At 35.8% G+C, this 19,758-nt stretch overlaps 3 protein-coding genes across 5 annotated transcripts; 1 reads left to right on the top strand and 2 right to left on the bottom strand.

Moving 5' to 3' along the window:
• Window positions 1-520: 520 nt before the first annotated feature.
• Window positions 521-4,129, bottom strand: LOC141826402 (receptor-like serine/threonine-protein kinase SD1-8). Its single transcript, XM_074713648.1, has 7 exons — window positions 2,842-4,129; window positions 2,337-2,471; window positions 2,088-2,251; window positions 1,807-2,017; window positions 1,460-1,697; window positions 1,191-1,341; window positions 521-817 (listed from the first exon to the last, which is right to left on the bottom strand). Exons 1-7 carry the CDS (start codon window positions 4,127-4,129, stop codon window positions 521-523), a joined length of 2,484 nt encoding a protein of 827 aa, XP_074569749.1.
• Window positions 4,130-6,064: 1,935 nt separating this feature from the next.
• On the bottom strand, window positions 6,065-11,305 carry LOC141827439 (universal stress protein PHOS32-like). 3 transcript variants are annotated; one of them, XR_012601686.1, is made up of 3 exons: window positions 10,479-11,305; window positions 6,445-6,502; window positions 6,065-6,338 (listed from the first exon to the last, which is right to left on the bottom strand). XR_012601686.1 is itself a non-coding variant. In XM_074714684.1 (3 exons), the coding sequence occupies exons 1-2, from the start codon at window positions 11,251-11,253 to the stop codon at window positions 6,495-6,497; spliced, it is 783 nt and encodes a 260-aa protein (XP_074570785.1). In that variant the 5' UTR covers window positions 11,254-11,305; the 3' UTR covers window positions 6,065-6,338; window positions 6,475-6,494. The 3 variants fall into 3 exon arrangements, 2 of the variants coding, with proteins under 2 accessions (XP_074570785.1, XP_074570783.1); XM_074714684.1 differs by having other exon boundaries at window positions 6,475-6,502; XM_074714682.1 differs by lacking the exon at window positions 6,445-6,502.
• Window positions 11,306-14,232: 2,927 nt separating this feature from the next.
• LOC141826401 (uncharacterized) lies at window positions 14,233-15,885 on the top strand. The gene has a single exon (XM_074713647.1). The coding sequence runs from the start codon at window positions 14,233-14,235 to the stop codon at window positions 15,883-15,885; it is 1,653 nt and encodes a 550-aa protein (XP_074569748.1).
• Window positions 15,886-19,758: the final 3,873 nt, after the last annotated feature.

The following is a 19,758-nucleotide window of genomic DNA, read 5'->3' as shown; positions in this document are numbered from 1 at the left end:
AAACCTTTTAAATTGGACTTCAAAGATAAATTCATGCAGAGAAAAAGTGATCCATAACAGTTATAGGAACTGAAAATATTGAGTGAAAAATAATTTGGCAGAGAAAGCAATGACCTTTATGCTGATTGGAGGTCTCATGGTACTCGTCTTCTTCTGGGATTGCATACAGCTCGGTGTCTTTATCTGAAGATCTCCTGGGATTGCAAAGCCGTTCCTTCATGTCGTGGTCCGGACCAGTTGACCACGATGTCACTCTCCAGCTTGGTGGCTGTGAAGGCATCGAAGTCACTCTCCAGCTTCTGCTGCGGATAATAATTCAGAAGCAACCAAAAAAAAGCACAATAGTAAATTCCTTTAAGCACAGTCACAACATGAATCTACAAAGAAAAACATATTCTCCAAGCATTGGTAAAGGACTGAGAACTCCACCTATATAACTTCATATACAAATCTACGAAACTATGGAATCGAATGTAATTCCTTCAAACTAATACAATTAATAGGGTTTGAAGAAGATAATTCATCTCCCTTCAATGGTACTCATGGTCAATTCTGGTGCCCGGGAAGATGGGATTGGCACCCGTGTTGGTGAATCCGTTGTGAAGACATACACAGGTTGATGAGGCGATGGTAGAACTGGGTTCTTGCTCACCAACATGACGGTGATAGCGTCCATGGTCGGTCGGTCGGTGGACTTATCTTGAACACATAACAGGCCGAGTTGAATGCATTTCTCCACTTCAGAAACCGGGAATGAATCGATCAATTGTGGATCTACCAGTTCGCAACATCTTCCTTCCGCCCAAAGATGCCATGCCTATGAGATGTCAAGCCCAGAATGAAATCAAATGTGCTAAATCTCATCGTAAACCACTGAGTTAGATGTAAACTTTGAAACTATTTAGGTTGGTTGGTTCCTTGTAGATCAGAGGAAACCAACCAAGAATGATATTATGACAGAATAGGTCTGACATAGAATCTAATATCATGTTTTTTGAAAGATATTCATTTCTTGTAAACATATCTTTACTCTTTAAAAATGATTGAGAAACCATGTATCCAAATTAGGGCTTATAAAGAACATACAAATAACAAATGATTTGCAAATATATTTGGAACAGTTCTTTGATCATCTTATCAATCATAATAATCAGGTTAAAGAATACAAACATGCGCGATGATCTACTTACATATCCAAGAAGATTGAATGAATCGTTCATCGAGTATGAGCCAGTGTTCCTTTTACCAGAAATGATCTCAAGCAAAATCACCCCAAAGCTATATACATCAGACTTTTCAGAAAAACGGCCATGCAAGCCATATTCTGGTGCCATGTAACCGCTGCGATATAACAAAGTTATCAAGGAACACACAAACCATACAATGCCTTTTTGTCATTGTAGTGCTATGCAAAAAAAAAAACAAAAAATCAATTAAGTTAATAAAAGATAATACTTACTATGTGCCTACTAATCTCCTTGTGTTTTGTTCCATATGACTTTCTCTAACTATCCTTGCCAAACCAAAATCTGAAATTTTGGGATTCATATTTTCATCCAGTAGGATGTTGCTTGTCTTCAAATCTCTATGAATGATGTGTAGTCTTGAATAGCGATGGAGGTAAAGAAGTCCTTGAGCAACACCTTGTATCATACAGAATCTCGTATGCCAATCTAATTGCGCTGAAAGGTTTGAATCTGAAAATCTATGTCTTAATTACTCAAGAAGATCAGATTTACCTACCTAAAATAAATGGAACTCATGAAATTGAATCAAATGAGTGAGAAATATGGTAAGATGACTAACCAAATAAGTATTTATCCAAACTTCTGTTGGGCATATATTCATAGATGAGCATTTTTTCATTTTCATGAATGCACCAACCTAAAAGCCTGACAAGGTTTGTGTGTTGAAGTCTAGCAATTAGCTTAACTTCATTTTTCAATTCCTCAAAGCCTTGTTTTGAGTTCTCAGATAGTTTTTTTACAGCAATATACTGACCATCTTCTAGTCTTCCCTGAAATAGATAGTTTTGTGTCAAATAAGATCCCATAAAGCTTAACAAAGAAGAATTTGTTTGTTCTTACCTTGTAGACAGAACCAAAACCACCTTCACCGAGCTTGTTTGTAACCGCAAAGTCATCTGTTGCCTTAAGAATACTGAAAAAATCAACCAGGGGGACATTAATGGCTCCCTTATCAGATCCAATAGTATCAAGAGCTCTTAACTCGCGCAATCTTCTTGCTTTTCCTGCATTCAAGTAGACAATCTTATTCCTAGAGATGATTGATTTTGTGAAGTTCTACAAAATATAGCATGACTATTAGAACCTCACCCAATCGCATGTGCCTCACCCACGTAAAATAGCATGTTGTTCCGAAGAGAAGCATTGCAGCAGTGCCTACTGCAAGTATAATAACAAGTAAATGTTTTCTCTTATGCGAATGTCCATCATATTGAGAATTATTATCTGCATGAGCCAAAGCAATTTTTAGTCAAATTATTAACAGCAGCTCCTTCAACACATATATACAACCATAATAAAATAACATTGAAGTGTATCAAAATAAGCAAGCAGTATCGATATTTGCATTCATTGGTATGTAATCAAAATCATATTTTCTTTAGATAACTGTTATATTAGAAGTGGTTTACTTCTATAAGCAAACATAATTTTACACCTGAAAGAATGTAACTAGACCAGTATAAGCAACCAACAATATCCTACATGGTAAGAAATACTACAGTTTTACTTTCTCAAGCAAAAGAAAAAGACTGTATAGTGTTGATTCTTTAATGCAATCATATCTACTCCATATGTAGAAGAATTAAAACTCTACCAAGATCTGCTGCAGAGACACGCACATGAAGTTCATAAGTTCCAGTCAAATTTTGCACGAGATCAATCATGTCTCCAAACCAAACCAAACATCCAATTGTGCTGCCAATGTTCCCCATCCTGGCGAAAGAGTAGGCTGTGCAATTGCAGGTAGCCGAACAATTGGCTTCACACTCACTTTCACTGGCATCTTTTACTAGCAGCATGCCATCGGGTAACTTCATCTTGCTATAAGCCTTGTAGAATCCTCCCTTGCTGCAATCCCATCTAGTATTTTTCACACAACCACCTGAGTAATTCCCAGCAGCCCACTCTGTGGAGTTGTTTGGTGAAAACTCAGCGAAGCATTTGCACGAGCGTGTGATGCTCCTGCCATCGCACACGCCATTTGGACCGCACTGATTGTAGAGAATACAAGCCCCCAATTCCATGTTCGGATATGAAGCTTGAGTAACCCAGCTCCTGCTGACCACTTGCCAAGTGAACAGCTTGATGAACCCTGTTTCGTTAATCACCAATCTCGTCTCCGGCGAACCCTGCGACACCGTGTACAACCAGGACAAATTCTGCTCGCCGGCGGCGAGCAACATAATGTAGATGGATTCGTTGTCGACGTTCTCCGTTAAAATAGCCGACCCGTTCCACGCATTGCTTCTCCAGTAAGGCTCCGATCCGCGCCATATGAAAGCTTGCATGGAAGTTATCGGATCCATGCCGAAGCTAAAAGTACCTGTGGCCGGGTCGCTGGATGTTTTCCACGACACGATCCTCGTGGTGACGCCGATCCCGTAGGAAACGATCCTCATGCGGGGAAGCAGGGTATCGGTGGGATGATCGAAGCTTTCCCAAATAATGGTATTGCCGCCGCCCGATCGCAAGACGAGGTTGCCAGAATCCAAGAGCACGACCTCCGTGCCATTCGAAGTCGACGAGGTATTGGAAGACCAAATCTTGCTGCCGTCGCTGGCGGATAGCACAAGATTCCCATCGAACTGCAAGGCCAGAACCGCAGCGGAGTCGGCGACGGGGCTGTCTCTATTGGCCACCCACACCGCCGCGTCGTCTCCGGCGTCGAGGTACCAAATAGCAAGGTAGGTTCTCGAGGGAGAGTGGCCGGGGGCGAAGAACCCTAGGGCGAACGTTCCGGCGGAAGAGACGATTGTCCGGTTGATGCCGATGGTGTCGCCGGGGCGGAGAGTGTCCCCTGCGGCATCTGCCGTGCGGATTTGGGAAGACGAGGGGAGGAGGAGGAGGAGGAGGAGGAGGAGCTGAGGAAGGCTGAAGATCATGTTTGTGTTTGTCTAGTGGTTGGAGAGAGGAGGAGAAGCACGCAGAGAGGCGAGAGACGGCGAACATGATTGAGTGAGTGTGGTCGGTCGGTTAAAAAAACAGATCGAATTTAAAATTCGGTTAGGTTATTACAAAATTTTTAAATTAAAAAAAAAAGATTATATTCGTTAATTTTTTTAATTTTAAAATATCTAAAAAAATAATCAATAAATTTTTAAATAAATCTATAAATTCTTAACTAACTAATTAATCTTTCATAATATTTTAAAATTTTAATTAATTCAATTAATTTAATTTTTGATTGAATTTATAGATATTTTATCAGTTTGATTTATTTAATTTTTATTTAAAAATTTGATCAATTTATTTAATTTAAAAAAAATTTAATTTATTTGATTTTAATTAATTTAATTTGATTCAATTTTAATGGAATACTTAACTTTAAACATAGTTGATGTGTTCTTAGGTCGATAGAAAAGTTATGAGATCGTCCAAACTCTATACAAAGTCATGACGTCGTCCAAAATTTGATTAATAAGTTGAATTCAAAATGTTATATATGACACGAAAATTTAAGTTTCATTCTATTAGCATATATAATAAATATTAAAAAAATAAATCATCAATAAAAAATTGACTTATAAATTTAAGTTCATTAATATTTAAATATTAAAATTAATATTATCAAATAATATTAAAATATTTTTAAAACAATTAATCTATATTATTTTAAATTAAAAATAATAATAATTAGTTGATGTTGTGAGCAATTTGTGTTTCATACAAAATTCAATATGTTAATAAATATTTTTAAAATATCTTAGAATTATCGATAATGACAAATTATACTTAAATATGAATAAATTTATCAATAATTACTTCAAATATCATAATATAAAAATATTTTATTATTTAATTTATTAATGGTAATAATTCAGAAAACACTAACAATGAGTTAAATAATTCTTAACAAAAATCTTAAAATATACATTTAGAATAAAAAAAAATTCTACATAAATAAATTTAATTAATGATTCTCTTAATTTATTATCAAACTATTTAAATAAACTTTGAATCAAAACCTCCAAATAAACTTGAATCAAAACCACCATTAGTGGATAAAAATTTGAACAATTATGTTTGAAAATATTCAACTCCAAATTCCATCAAATGCTTCAATTCATAATCATCGTCCAATTAAAATTTATAGCTTTACAATACTTATATTTTACATATAATTCTCCAAACAAAAGAATGATTTTTTTTTTATATTTAATAAAAATAAATAATTTTAAGGTGAAGAAATTTAAATCTTAAAAGTTCCAATACTTTCTTTTATCTAAGTGTCAAAAATTACTGGTTCATTGAATATCAGATCCACATTCAAAATGATTATTTTCTTTCTCTTTCGAGATCGAGATGTCCATTAGAATTAAAAAATTTAAATTGAAAGTGATCCAAATTTTGAAATTCAAAGACAATAATAAAAAAGATAGTTGGAAAATAATGAAATAAATGACTCATTTATGCAGTTTGAAAAATAATAATTATTAAATCATAATCATCGATTAAAAAAATAATTAAATAATTTTAAACATTCAAAAAATACTTAAAAGCTTTAAACGATCAAAACCACGATGATCATATTATACATAAAAAAAAATTGAACCAATGATCATATTATTATCATGATTAACTTGAGGTCAGAACCGTAACCGACCCAGCCCACACAGGTTGATTATGATTCTAGCTCATCTAACTAAGTCAACGAGTAATCAACCTATTAATCCAGTTTCCATTTTGAGTCAGGTCCGATTCGACCACTGCCCATCAGCCCACCCATAATTTACCTGCACCAAATAAAGGAAATAATATTTTAAATAATTTTTAATATCACATCTAACCAATAAAAAATAATTTATTTTTACAAACCATTTATTTATAAATAAATTATATTTCAGCAAAGAACACTATACATGCCACTGGAAGATCATTAACAGTGCATGAAGCCTGCGAACAGTGTAAGCGCACGCCATAACAAATACCATGAACGATACAAATCGGACATCAATTAACACAAACGATACACGGGCGTCGCCCGGATTCCTAGATAGTTGTCATGTGAAACGAAAGGCAGTAGAACAGTGATGAATCATACACCTCTGCTTCCTCAATTGGAGCTATCCTCTCAGCATTGAGTTTCCAAGTCTAGCAAAAACATACAACAGCAATAAGATATTTGGCCATGTTTGGTTTAATAATCACTTTTCTCCGAGGAAAAAGAGAGGGAATTGTAGCACGATACATTGCATACATAGATGAGCTTATGGATAATATTTACTACCTAGATGAGAGAGGGCGGCGTCAGTTACCTGCAAGTAACACAAGCATTCAACGCTCATCAATTTGCTACAATAATCATATGCCTTTATAGTTCTTATTAGGTTGAGAGATTATTGAAATGCTAGAAAGCCTATCAGATTTTGTAAGAGAAACAATACTCATAAGAGATGATTACATTCTCGATAAAAAAGAAGACAAATCTCAACCCCAAGGTGTAATTAATTAGAAGGAAAGAAAAGTTACAACGTTCAGAATGGCATACATCTATTAAAACACAAAAACACGCAAACAATCTGAAGTAATGTCGAAGAAAAGATGGATAAAACTAGAGTTCAAAAACAGTGGAATTAATGTATGATTAGAAGTGGCATAAGTTTGAAGACAACCCTTGTCGACAACTAAATCAACAAACTATATATATGTGTTAGACAGTGCAAGTGTTGCATATATACTCGTATCTTATAGACATTAGTTTTTCATCTTACAAGGCCAAGTTATCATAAATTCAGGTTCTAACTTTTATAGTTACTGTCAAAAGAATATTGCTTACTTAAGGTCAATAGCCAGCTGAGATTATTAGTTACACTTTCAAACAAGGAAGATAGGCTTATTAAACTACAATAACATCAAAATATTCTTTCAAAGCTCAAGTATTGCTCCACAGAAGTCACAGTAGGAAATCAAAGATGTATCAAAACATCATTGAACTAAACCCAAAGATCTCAATTTGATTGAAAGATGCAACTCTTGTACAAGCACTAACAAGATACAGGTATCATTAACTAGTCAGTATATAGAAGGCAATAGAAGCATTCATCTGTTCAGTTGAAAAGAATAGAGAAATTGTATTAATCGAAAACCAAAAGATTTCATCTAAATATAAGACTGCAATAAGACAACTAAAACTTAAACAATTATGTATTCTACCACCCTCAAGATGAAGCATAGACATCTACAGAAGTTCAGCATGTTATACAACAGAAAAATGAATGCCATTGAAAAATCAAACTCGGAGAAGCTTTAGTATTGGAGTTGTTGAGAGCTTTGAATGTTTGATGATAAAGTATGCGTTTGAAATGTGTTGTTTAAAACTTAATATATCCATCTCTATAAAAATGAAAGAATAAAAAGAACTGCACAACAGAGATAGGTTAGAGTTCAATTGTTTGCTCTTCAAATAGAAAAAAAAAAGGACAAAACAGAGGTAAAGAGAACAAATAAAGTTTGATACACTAACAGAGAATATGATCTCATAGTAAAGAACAATAAAGCTCCGGTGTTAAAAGAAGAGAGAAAAAGTTATTAGAAGAGAAAGAATAAGTAATATACCTTTTGAAGTTGCAAACAAAAAAGAGACTTGACAAAAAATATTATAGTCAAAAAATGAGATTAGGGTTATAAGTTTATAGCATATTCTCTATTAGAAGAGAAATGGCGAGAGAATAAGTAAATTTCTAAGTATTTTACTTTGATAGAGGAAGAAGATTCTAGGAAGAGAGTTAGAAGTCTTTTTTTGACACCGAAAGAAGAAACGGATGTTAGAAGAAAAAAGAAATTAACTAATATCAATGAAATGTTGCAATCAATAGATAAGAAGATGAATGCAGAAGAAGGATGATCTTATTAGGAATCTAGTGATACTTTAACTTGAAGGAAAGGGAGGAGAGAGGAAGAAATTTAGCTTCAAAACTTAAATAGTTGCTAATGATGAAATTTATTATCTACAGGAGAAAAAGAAAATGTCCTCGTGAGAAGTTGTGTATAACACAGTTCCGGTTCCTGGAGAAAATTTGCAACAAAAACACTCAATACTTCAAGATTATTTTTGTATTCTTTAGAATTTCCCTGCCTGTTGTTTTAGATTCTAACTTTTCCTTGTCAAATGTTTTTCTTATTTATCTGCCACATTATTTTTTTAAAGATTAGTCCTACCTCTATTTTGGTTAGCATGGGTAACACTTGGGTTCACCTAAGCCTTGACTTATATGGGCCACCTACTGCTGTTTGGTTGTGATCTGCTACTACCTAATGTGAGTATCAAACTGAGAGCTAGTGTTGCAAGAGGGTGTGCATACAAGATAGAAACACATTGAGTCATCATGGTGGCTAGTGAGGGGCTCATAGTGACAAGTGGTGAAGGAAGGGGATAGTTGCTACATCTAGTCCTTGATGGCTCAAACAACTAGGAACAGCAAAAGACACAGATAGAGCTCAGGGAAGCATGTACAGTTTCACTGGTTTAGGATTTGCTGGTCTAGGATTTGCAATGGAGGCAAGTGCATATATGAAGGCAAAAGATCAAGAAGGTAATATAAGGTCAACACCACAATAGCATCACCAGTCCCCTATATGCGGCTATGTTAATCAGAGTCGGGTAAAAGTATCCAAAGTTGGTGTGGATTCAAGTGTTCTACATTATTAATAAATACTTTTACAATATGATCAAAAAGGATATTGAGTGTCCACTCACAATGTTGGTGTCAGTGTGTCAGTATATCCAAGGGCGGAGCTAGGTACAAACGTACTTGGGCTTCAGCCCAGGGTCTGTCCCAAGATTTATTATGATTTTGATGGAAGATTGCCTTGACTTTGGCGGATGAACAAAATTATTACAGGATCAGCCCGGGTTAATCTTTGTTGTTTTTCATTGAAAAAAATTTAGCCCGGGCTGATTATAAATCTTGGTTCCGCTATTGTCAGTATCTGACATAAAGTATGGAGGAGGGAGATGAAGAGTTGACGTTTGCAGTTGACTTCAATATGCAAGATCAAGTGGTCTATGCAGCTACATATGCAGCCATATGTGAAAGCTAAAAAGGAAACTAAGAAGGAAATTTCTTTGTAATCAAGATAATCATTGCCTAGTTGTAACATTTAAAATATATATATACCAGATATCAAGCTTACATCGACTAATCCTGTGGTGGACAGTCCGACCCACACTCCGCCCACCAAGTAAATCTATAAAACGAGGTGACTCCTGATATGGCACTCCGGCGTCACTAGTTGTTCAAACACCGCATGCATGCGTTGCATGGGTTTGAACCCTGATTGCTTGGAAAAAGCACCCTACCTCTTACCACCACATCATGCCCTAGGGGGCACATTTTGCATATAATTGATACATGACAATGAAGACCTAAAAGGCTATCTCTATTTTCAGACATGAATAAACAAAATCTCTCCCTAGATTATTTCCACACACCATTCAAAAAATGTCAAATAGATTTAAAAAATAAATCAGATTAGTAAGACCTTTTTGCAAAGATATGTGGAAACTAATTATATTCAACATCTGGTTCCAACATGATGAATCAATTATATAATTATACAAGTTGAACCTATTGATGTTCAAGACCAAATTGTTAAAACGCTTTAACATAGTTAAAATAATCTTTATAGTAACAATATCAACTTGCATAGTCAATACAAATGGCTTCTTGTTGTAATTCTATGCTTCATGTGATGGGAAACACATGCATATTAGATATAATAATGAGTGAATGATAGTGGTCAATATTCTAACAATCAATTTGTGTTTCATTTGTGAGTAGCTGATGCAACAAGAAGATAAGAGAGACTTTACTGGATTCTCTAAAAAGAGAAGACTGACAGTGTAATTGCTGTAGCACAGCAAAGTTACAGGTAATAATGATCGTGGGCATAGATATGGAGCAATAATAAAGTACCTTATGAAGGCTTGGTATCATCTATAAGTAGTACTGCAAAACTCCACTACTTACTACCTCTTACTTTAAACAATTTTACAAAAAAAACTAATGCATAGGTTCCAAAAAACACGTCAATCATCTAGTATTTTGATATCCATCAAATTGATATAGAACAAAAAACCTGTTTTAGCCTAGTTTCTACCAAACCTTTTAAATAGGACTTCAAAGATAAATTCATGCAGAGAAAAAGTGATCTGACGACTTGCCAAGTCCATAACAGTTATAGGAACTGAAAAGATTAAGGGTAAAATAGTATGGCAGAGAAAGCAATGACCTTTATGCTGATTGGAGGCATCATGGTACTCGTCTTCTTCTGGGACTGGATGCAGCTGGGTGTCTTTATCAAAAGATCTCCTGGCTACCACAGGACTTCCGCCCTCCGCAATGCCTCCAGCTGCGCCATCTTCATCCGGATAACGAACCACCACAACCGGGCACACGCAATGGCGAACACAGTAGTCACTGACGCTGCCAAGCCTCCCCTTGCTGGTTCTCCTAGAGGCTCCGAAACCCCTGCTGCCCATGATCACGGCGCTGAGCCCAAGCCTCTCCACCTCTAGGCAAAGCCTCTCCTTCATGTCGTGGTCCTTCACAATGTGAATCTTAAAGGGGATATGCGCCTCGACAAGAGGCTGGGCGAGATCCTCCGCCTTGGTGGTCATGAAGGCATCGAAGTCACTCTCCAGCTTCTGCTGCGACTCCTCGGAGCCGGCTTCCTCCGCGTCCGAAGATGCGGAGACGGAGAGGTCGATAGCACCCCAGTCAGCGCCGTACAGGACGGAAGTGGGGCGGACGTGGAGGAGGATGACTGCATCGCCAGGGCGGAGGTAGTTCTGCACGGCCCACTTAACGGCGTAGGCGCTCTCGTCACTGAGGTCGACAGCTATGGCGATCCGGCGCTGAGATCCAGCGGAGGGGTTGGCAGCGGCGGCGGCGGAGAAGAAGAAGCTTGGGGAGGACGGCTGGATCGCGGCATGCGTGGCCGCTGTGACGGCTCTCACCCTCACCGGAGGGGGATCGGCCTGCAAGTCGGATTCCGTTGGCATCATCGCGGCGAATGCTAGGGTTTCTCGTTGACTCCACAAGACAAACTTGAGCTTCAGCGGCTGGACTGGGGATGATAAAGCGAAGACGACCAGCATGTAATGACTAAAATACCCATATAATTTTCAAATTTAATAGAAACGCCTTTTCTTTCATTTTTCTTTCGTAATTTACCTAGAGCAATTTTTTTAAAAAAAAAAATCACACACATATTATAACATTTTATAAAAAAAAATTAGGACGCCTTTATTTTTTTTCAATATCCAAATTATGCACCATACTTTTATGTTTATTAAATCATATAATTTTTTCTAAAATACTTTGCTTTTTTAAAAGTACATTTAAAATCTTAAAAAATAATAACATTTTAATTTTAAAAATATTATTTCTCTCTTTAAAAATTTAAAATATAATAACAAGCTGAATATTAAAGTGGAATTCATATTAGGTATGGAATCCATGTTAGATGATATAATTAAGCTCAAAAAATCTCAAGAATATAATAATAGATGATAAATTTAAAGTTATTATTAAATTTTAGTTAATACTCACAATTTGTGATCTTAGATTCATTTGAATCAATTCAAATTAAAATAATTGCACTCCTAAGAGCCTCCTATGAAATATCATCATATCCTTACATCTTAATTTCACAACCTAAATATTATGTTATGAGATTTCTAAAAATTTATACAACGTAGTATAATTTTGGCGACTCTCACTATTAAACTTAAATCTATAATATTCATTCAGTAATAACATTGATGTGTTCTGGAACACTCCTGACTTTTACTATATCCAAAATTTTAAAATCTGAAAATTATACAATCATAAATGAATTTTAGTCAAAACTCATTAATAACCTTAAACACATCAAAATCAACATAAATCATAGCCAATCACTTTTAAGAGTTTCCTGAGTCTCATCATGCCTAAAATTTCAAATTCTGAAATTTGTAGGATCATTAATAAGTTTTGAATTCAGAGACGGATCTTAATATGGGCTATACTGGGCTGTAGCCCAGCCCTGTTTCCTACAATTTTTTTAGGGTTTAGGTTTTTTTCGTTGGTTCGTGACCCACGCGAGTGCGGAGTGCGCGACAACTTCTCCACGGCGTGACGGCGACGAGGAACTCCACGGCGTGACGGCGAGTCGGCGACGAATCTCAAATCTCAAGTAATTTTTCCGTTCTTCTCCTCTTTCCTCTCTTAGTTCTTACCGCGTCGGCGCGTCCGCCAGTGCGAGCGTCGAGCGCGATCAAATCGCACGGCCGCTGCCGGTCTGCCGCCGCTCACGCGACCACTTCCGGCCTACCGCCGCTCGCGCGGCCTGCCGGCCTGCCGCCGCTCGCGCTGCCACTACCGGCCTGCCGCTGCGGTCTGTGGAACCTTGCCGCCTGCCGCCACGGTCGTTGCCCTGCCGCTGCCGCTGCCAGCCTGCTACTAGCCCTGCCGCCGCGGCCGCTGCCGGCCTGCTGCTGTCGCTAGACCAAGAGAAAATTTGATGGATTGAAGGGTTGGATCCATTTGGGTTTTAGGGTTGTAAGGACAAAATTGAATGACTTTTTTTATTAACTATGAGGTCAGTTTGAATTTTTTTTTGTATGTCAAATTGAGATAAAGTAAAACCTTTAGGGACCAAGATGAAATTAATCCTTATTTTTGCAGCTGGTATGAGATTAACTACATGTGTCTCCAAGTCAAATTGAGGGTTCTGGTAAAGAAGAATACATTGAATATAATATTAGATTTTGTTAGATAAATTATTTCCTATAAATGATCAATCACACAGTACACAGAAGCATATGAAAATCTTGTATAAAGAATCTATAGTACAGTGATATGAACATTAAACACAGTGATGAGTCATGACCATTAAAAAGACATATCAATATATCTGTTTTTTATATGTTATCTGTTAGGCATAAAATTTTCTCCCGTATTATTTGGTTGATAAATCTCCTAAGTTATGTGATAGATGTAAAATTTTCATTCAGATATATTGGATAAGAATGAATGATTCAATATGTTAACTGGCAGATTTAAAGCTTTTTATGCGTTAACTGGCAGATTTATCTTTTTCACATATGATTCATTATACTTTTGGACCATTGATTAACTATTACTTGTTCATTTATATGACTGTTGTTTTATTACTTATTTAGGGATATTACTTGAACTATTTCAAAATGGAACATCAATCTGCTACAAAGAAAGGAAAGATATCCTATTTCTTTAAGAAGAGAGATCATCAAACCAGTGAAAACACTTCAATTTCTATCGTTCCGACAATGCAACATCAATCTAATGAAAGTCTTCCAATTTCAACCGTCCAAATTCCTACTATTTTCTCTCCTAGTAACGACCATCACTCATCTTCTACTTGTATTGAACGAGATCCAGGAAAAAGAAAACAGATATGTGAATATCATGTTAATGTACGAGATGAGATAAGACGTTCATATCTAAAGATGGGGCCTTATCAACCAGATATGTTGGAGTATCCAGCTACAAAATTTGGAAGTCAAAATCGTCGATTTCAGAAAAAATGGTTCCAGAAATTTCATTGGTTGGAGTATTCACCTTCAGTGAATAAGGCATATTGCTTTTACTGTTTTCTTTTTTTGAATGAAGTTAATTCGTCTAATATTTCGGCATTGGTCAATGAAGGATTTGACAATTGGAAAAGGGTAAATCAAGGAAAAACATGTGCATTTCTTGCACATATTGGTTCTGCAGCCTCTTCGCCTCATACTATGTGCGAGAGAAGGGCTGAAAATTTGATGAAGCCCTCACAACATATTGATAATGTGATGCATGCTCAATCTCAAGAGGAAAAGGAGAAAAATCGTTTGCGTTTGAGGACCTCAATTGTAACTGTTCGCTGGTTAGCACTTCAAGCTTGTGCCTTTAGAGGTAACGATGAGTCTCTATCTTCATCTAATCGTGGAAATTTTCTTGAATTGATAAAGGCTTTTGCAAAAATGAATACAAAAATTGATGAAGTTGTACTTGAGAATGCTCCAAAAAATGCCCAATATACAGCTCCAGAAATTCAGAAAGAGATTTTACATATTATGGCCAATAGAGTACGAAAGATGGTTCGTGAAGAAGTTGGAGATAAATACTTTTGTATTCTTGTTGATGAAGCACGAGATATATCTAAACGAGAGCAAATGGCTATTATCCTGAGGTTTGTGAATAATCATGGAATTTTGACAGAAAGATTTTTTGCCATCAAAAGTGTTAGTGATACTACTTCATTGAATTTGAAAAATGAAATATCGAATGTTCTTGTTCATCATAATCTCCAGGTGAAAAAAATTAGAGGCCAAGGATATGATGGTGCTAGTAATATGCGGGGTGCATGGAATGGACTTCAGGCATTATTTCTCAATGATTGTCCTTATGCATATTATGTCCACTGTTTTGCTCATCGATTACAATTAACATTGGTTTCTGCAGCTAAGGATGTCAGTGTTATTTGGGAATTCTTTTCTCATTTGGATAATATTATCAATATTGTCACTTCTTCTACTAAGCGCATTGCTGAGTTACATGCTGCACAAAGAAATGAAATTGAGTATATGTTGGCAATTGGAGAATGTGATTCTGGAAGTGGGGCCAATCAGATTGGTAATTTACAACGAGCAGGAACTACTCGTTGGAGTTCTCACTATGACTCAGTAAAAAGCTTGATAGGTAAGTACGCTGCAACTTGTAAAGTTTTTGAAGTTCTTAGTGACCATTCTCCAAATGGAAGAGCTAAGGCTGAAGTTCGTGGGATTTACAGAAATATGGCAAGCTTTGAATTTGTGTTCATTTTGCACTTAATGCATAAAATTCTGAGAACAACAGATACTCTTTGTCAGATTCTTCAAAGAAAATCTCAAGATATTTTGACTGCTATTACATTTGTCTCTACTACCAAAACTATCCTCCAAGATCTTAGAGAATGTGGATGGGAAGAATTTCTTAATGAAGTGAAAGTTTTTTGTTCAAGAAATGAAATTGATGTGCCCGACCTTAATTGTCCATATAAGATCGGTCGTTGCCGTCAGCAAATTACAGTTGAGCATCATTACCACTTTGATGTTTTTAATGCAGCAATAGATTTCATCTTGACTGAGTTAAATACTCGGTTCAATGAGTCATCAGTGGAACTTCTTTCTCTTAGTACAGCTTTAGATCCGAAAAATTTATTTGACTCATTTAACAGTGATGATATTTGCAAGCTTGCAATAAAATTTTATCCTGAAGATTTCACAGAGCAAGACATTGTTACTTTGGAGTATGAATTGGTTCATTATAAACTTGACGTGATGAAGAATTTGAAGGTTTCTACACTTGTTGAGTTGTGTCAGCAATTGACTGAGAGTGGGCGATCAAAGGTTTATGTTATGTTGACCAGATTGATTCATCTTGTGTTGACGTTACCTGTTTCTACCGCCACTACTGAGCGAGCCTTTTCAGCAATGAAGCATGTGAAGACGTCACTTCGCAATAAAATGGAGGATGATTTTCTTGAAGATTGCTTGACACTTTATATTGAACGAGATTTAACTAAGGATATAGATGTAGATTCTATTATAGATGAATTTTATGTTTCAAAATCTCGTAGGGCACAACTTTGTTGAATGGTATAGTGTAAATGACTTTTTATTATTATAATATATATATGGATAATAATATATAATTCATTATATTAAGTCAAGCCCCCCCTAACTCTAATTTCTGGATCCGTCCCTGATATGATAAATTTAAGTTTAATATTGAGTTGTGTTAAAATTATACTAAGTTATCTAAATTTTAGAAACTCATAACTTGTTATTTAGATTGTGGAATTAAGGCTTGAGGGAGTGATGAAATTCAGGAGGCTCCTAGGCATGAAATAGTTGTAATTTAGGTTGATTCAGAAGTGTTTAAAGCTATCAACGAATTTTGACTAAATTCACTAATGACTTTAGACTTATTAAATTCAATTTAAATCAAGACTATTATATTTTTGAAACATGTAATCATGTCCTCAATTTCAATTCCATTTCGTATTTTGCCTTGTGAAGTTTTTAAAAAAATAATTTTTTAAAGAGAGAAATAGAGTAATCTATTTTTTATACGTGGATAGAAGAAAGAGTATTTTAGAAAAGAAGTGAGTGATTTGATAAATACGAAAGTATATATGGAACGTGATTTAGATATTAATAAAAAATTAAATATGTAGTAAAATATCATTATTTTTTATTATCGTAAAAATAATCTATATTTAAAATAATAAAAAATACTTCATTTTATTTTTCATTCTAATGATATTCTATATGAAATATACTTCATTTTATTGTTCATTCTAACTACTTTTATTTAACATTATTATAATAATTTTAATTACAATATATAATCATTTTAGTTATTTTAGCCTATCATACATGCAATAATTTTATTAAATATGTTACAACATATAGTATTTTTAACAAAATAATACAATAATAATAGAGTGATTCTAATAAGTTAAAAAAAGAATATTATGATATAGTAAAAGTAATTTCACTTTATATGTAATAATTTTGATAAGTTAAAATAAGTTCACTCCACTCCACGTATAATAATATTAAAATTGAGATATTTAGAAATAAAAAATAGAATGAGATATTTTTTATTTTTTTATTATTCAAAAAAAATATTTTTTTAGTTTTGTTTGACTTTTTTAATAATATTTTATATTAATTTTTTAAAATAATTCATTTCAATAAATCTGCCACCAATGGTCTTACATACATGGTCTTACTTACATGATTGATTCCATAATTATTTTAAAATAATCATTTAAATAATTTACTTAAAAATAATTCATAATTAGCATATAAATAATAGGATTTATGTTCGTAATTATTGAATCATTATTAATCACTAAAAGCTTTGTTTTTCTCTGCAAGAAGCCTTCCAAGTATACGGCCGACTTCTTCTCCTCCGCCACGTTTGCCCACCGTGGCCGGAGCTCCGTCGTCCGGCGCACACTCCTCTCCGTCTTTCTGTGCCGGATCTTCGAGGACGCAGCACAAGCACGCCGCCACGAAAAGCAACGACGAGGTCCACGCGATCGCACAAACCCGACCGTAGATCACCACAACTGACAAGCTCACCACGAGCAGAAGCATCCCAATGGGAGAGGCCCAAGAATCTGGAGGAGGAGTCTTCGATTCCTCCGCCGCTGACTTAGGCGGAGATCTCTTCAGCCGGGGGTTCTTCGGCTCCTCTGGCTCCTGGAACGCTGCCAGGTACGCCGGAGGAAAGCGCGAGGACGAGACAGGCGGAGGAGGAGGAAGAGGAAGAAGAGGATGTCGAGGAAGAGAAGGTAGAGGCCGCCTTCCGGTCATGTTCTTCTCCCCCAAATCCAGCCCCTTCCGCGGCGCCACCGATCGCCTCGATTCCTTGCCCTCGCATCGGTTCTGAAACCAATTCCACTCGCCGCGGCGACGAGCACACCGATCAAAATCCAATTTTTAGCTGAAATTCGAACCGAAACACGCAAGAAAAGCTGGATACCGGAGCCAGGCAAGGGGAGATAGCCGGCAACCTAAAGACCTTAGCCAAAAAGCGACGCCGAAAGTGGCGGCGGGGCGCTGCCGCAATGATAGCGCCGCCACCCCTGCGCGCCTTCTCTTCTCCCTCCGAACCCTCGGCGCCGAAGCAGAAGCCGACGCCGCTTCGCTTCCTCTGCCATTCTCCCATGGCGATCGGGACGCAACGTTCGTGATCGGGATTGGTAGTTATATAAGATATGCACAGTATCAGTCGCAGGGGGCGGCAACAAGGTCAAGGGCGATGAAGTCGATGTACGGACAATAAATCGACCCTATATATATATTATATGCGGGAAGCCCGCAGATTAAGCGACAAGCTTCCGGCTAGACGGCCATTCGAGCATGTAACAAGGTCGCGAGCTGGCCGTGAGCTTGTTAAGATGTTGAAAGTAAATGTTATTCTTTTCCATTTTGGATGCATCGATGGCATTATTAGAGATGATATTATTACGATGGAGCATAATTGTAGAAGTGAATAAGGGTTTAAATCTCAACGAAGTTAAGATAATATTTTTCTTCGTCGGAGTTAACTGTAGTTTATCGATTTACCTCTTTACATACAGTCGTGGAATCGATTGTGTGGGACCATTGGACTGACAAATTTTACTTTTTGTAAAAGAGATACATTATTAGAACAAATAGAATGTCTACTGATTTTGATCGTTATCAATCAATTGATAAAGAAAATCAATCGATCCATACTAAATGATATAGTCACACGAAGTAATTAATGAAAAGGATTAACTATCAATTAATTGACGAAGAAAATCAATTATTGACTATTAATAATAGTTAACTGTTAAATAATTTTTAATTAAGATTTAAAATTTATTTTAAAAATTTATGGAGGATTTAAGATGTCAATTTTTAAAATTTTTGAAGGAGAAATGTTATTGCATTTCAAATCATTAGGACGTAATCTAAAACAATCAAACATCAATAAAACAAAGTAAATATCAGTTGTGCAAATTATTATTTATATTTATTTAATTTTTTTCATCTTTGTATAATAAATTTATAAATGATTTCTCCGTCTTAAAAAAATATCAAAGAATTAGAAATTATAATTGTGATACCATTATAATGCTAGACCATGGAATGGAATAGGAATTGAAGATTTAAAACAATGTAAATTTTAGGAGAATATTGCAATCCTATCCTTCACAAAAACATTTAGTTTGTACGAATTACTTAATGATTCGGCATGCAAAATTTAAGCAAACTTTGTGCTTAATTAGTTACAAGGGTCGGCTAGCTTGAAATTGAAATGAACAAATAGAAAAAGACAGAACTAACAATATTTTTGCCCTACACTTTGAAGTTAACCACAAACTTATATGGAAGTCCTAAATCAAGTTCTTTATTTTCTAGAACGAAGGGTCTCTCCATGACAATATGTCTAATGAGCAAAAAGCCTAAATCAAAGTCCTAAATCTTTCTGATGGATTCCTCTTCCGCTGTATTTTATGTTGATTTTCACATGGATGGGGGCTTTCATTAGGGATGACATTGCAAATTCAATATGGGAAGACAATTGATTCCATTATCGATGGAAAAAGTGAAGGGTGAAGAGAATTATGGAAGTGGAGAGAACATATGCATCATGTCTTCATTGATCCAATGCCCGATCATCAAGCTATTCGCAATCGAATAGATGGCGATGAAAAGTTGAGACTCCAATTGACACGAAAGATTAATTTTAATGCTAAGCTTATGGTTTGAGGATGGCGATGAAAACTGTCGTAATCAACTGCAGCTTCTCGAGACCCCAATTGACACACTTGATCTTGTTTTCAGCCCTTCTACAATTGATCGATACAGATTTGAGTGAGTTAATGATTGATTCATTGGAGATAGTTCAATTCGATTCAGTTGGATTTAATTCAAACATTAAACAAATGTTGACTTGAACCTATTGCCGTACAAGTTGAG

This window comes from Curcuma longa, chromosome 4, assembly GCF_044706935.1.
Source record: "Curcuma longa cultivar G26 ecotype Majalengka, Jawa Barat chromosome 4, ITB_CL_G26_1.1, whole genome shotgun sequence".
Lineage (NCBI taxonomy): Eukaryota > Viridiplantae > Streptophyta > Magnoliopsida > Zingiberales > Zingiberaceae > Curcuma > Curcuma longa.
This window is presented reverse-complemented; position numbering and strand designations above follow the sequence as displayed.

Coding starts and splice junctions, on each gene's coding strand:
- LOC141826402 (XM_074713648.1), bottom strand. CDS start 4,129: ATGATCTTCAGCCTTCCTCAGCTCCTCCTCCTCCTCCTCCTCCTCCTC. Junction 1,698..1,806: donor TTTGGATAAATACTTATTTG/GTTAGTCATCTT, acceptor ATAGATTTTCAG/ATTCAAACCTTTCAGCGCAA. Junction 818..1,190: donor CATTCAATCTTCTTGGATAT/GTAAGTAGATCA, acceptor GACATCTCATAG/GCATGGCATCTTTGGGCGGA.
- LOC141827439 (XM_074714682.1), bottom strand. CDS start 11,253: ATGATGCCAACGGAATCCGACTTGCAGGCCGATCCCCCTCCGGTGAGG. Junction 6,339..10,478: donor TGCCTCCAATCAGCATAAAG/GTCATTGCTTTC, acceptor TGTTTTTGCTAG/ACTTGGAAACTCAATGCTGA.
- LOC141826401 (XM_074713647.1), top strand. CDS start 14,233: ATGAATACAAAAATTGATGAAGTTGTACTTGAGAATGCTCCAAAAAAT.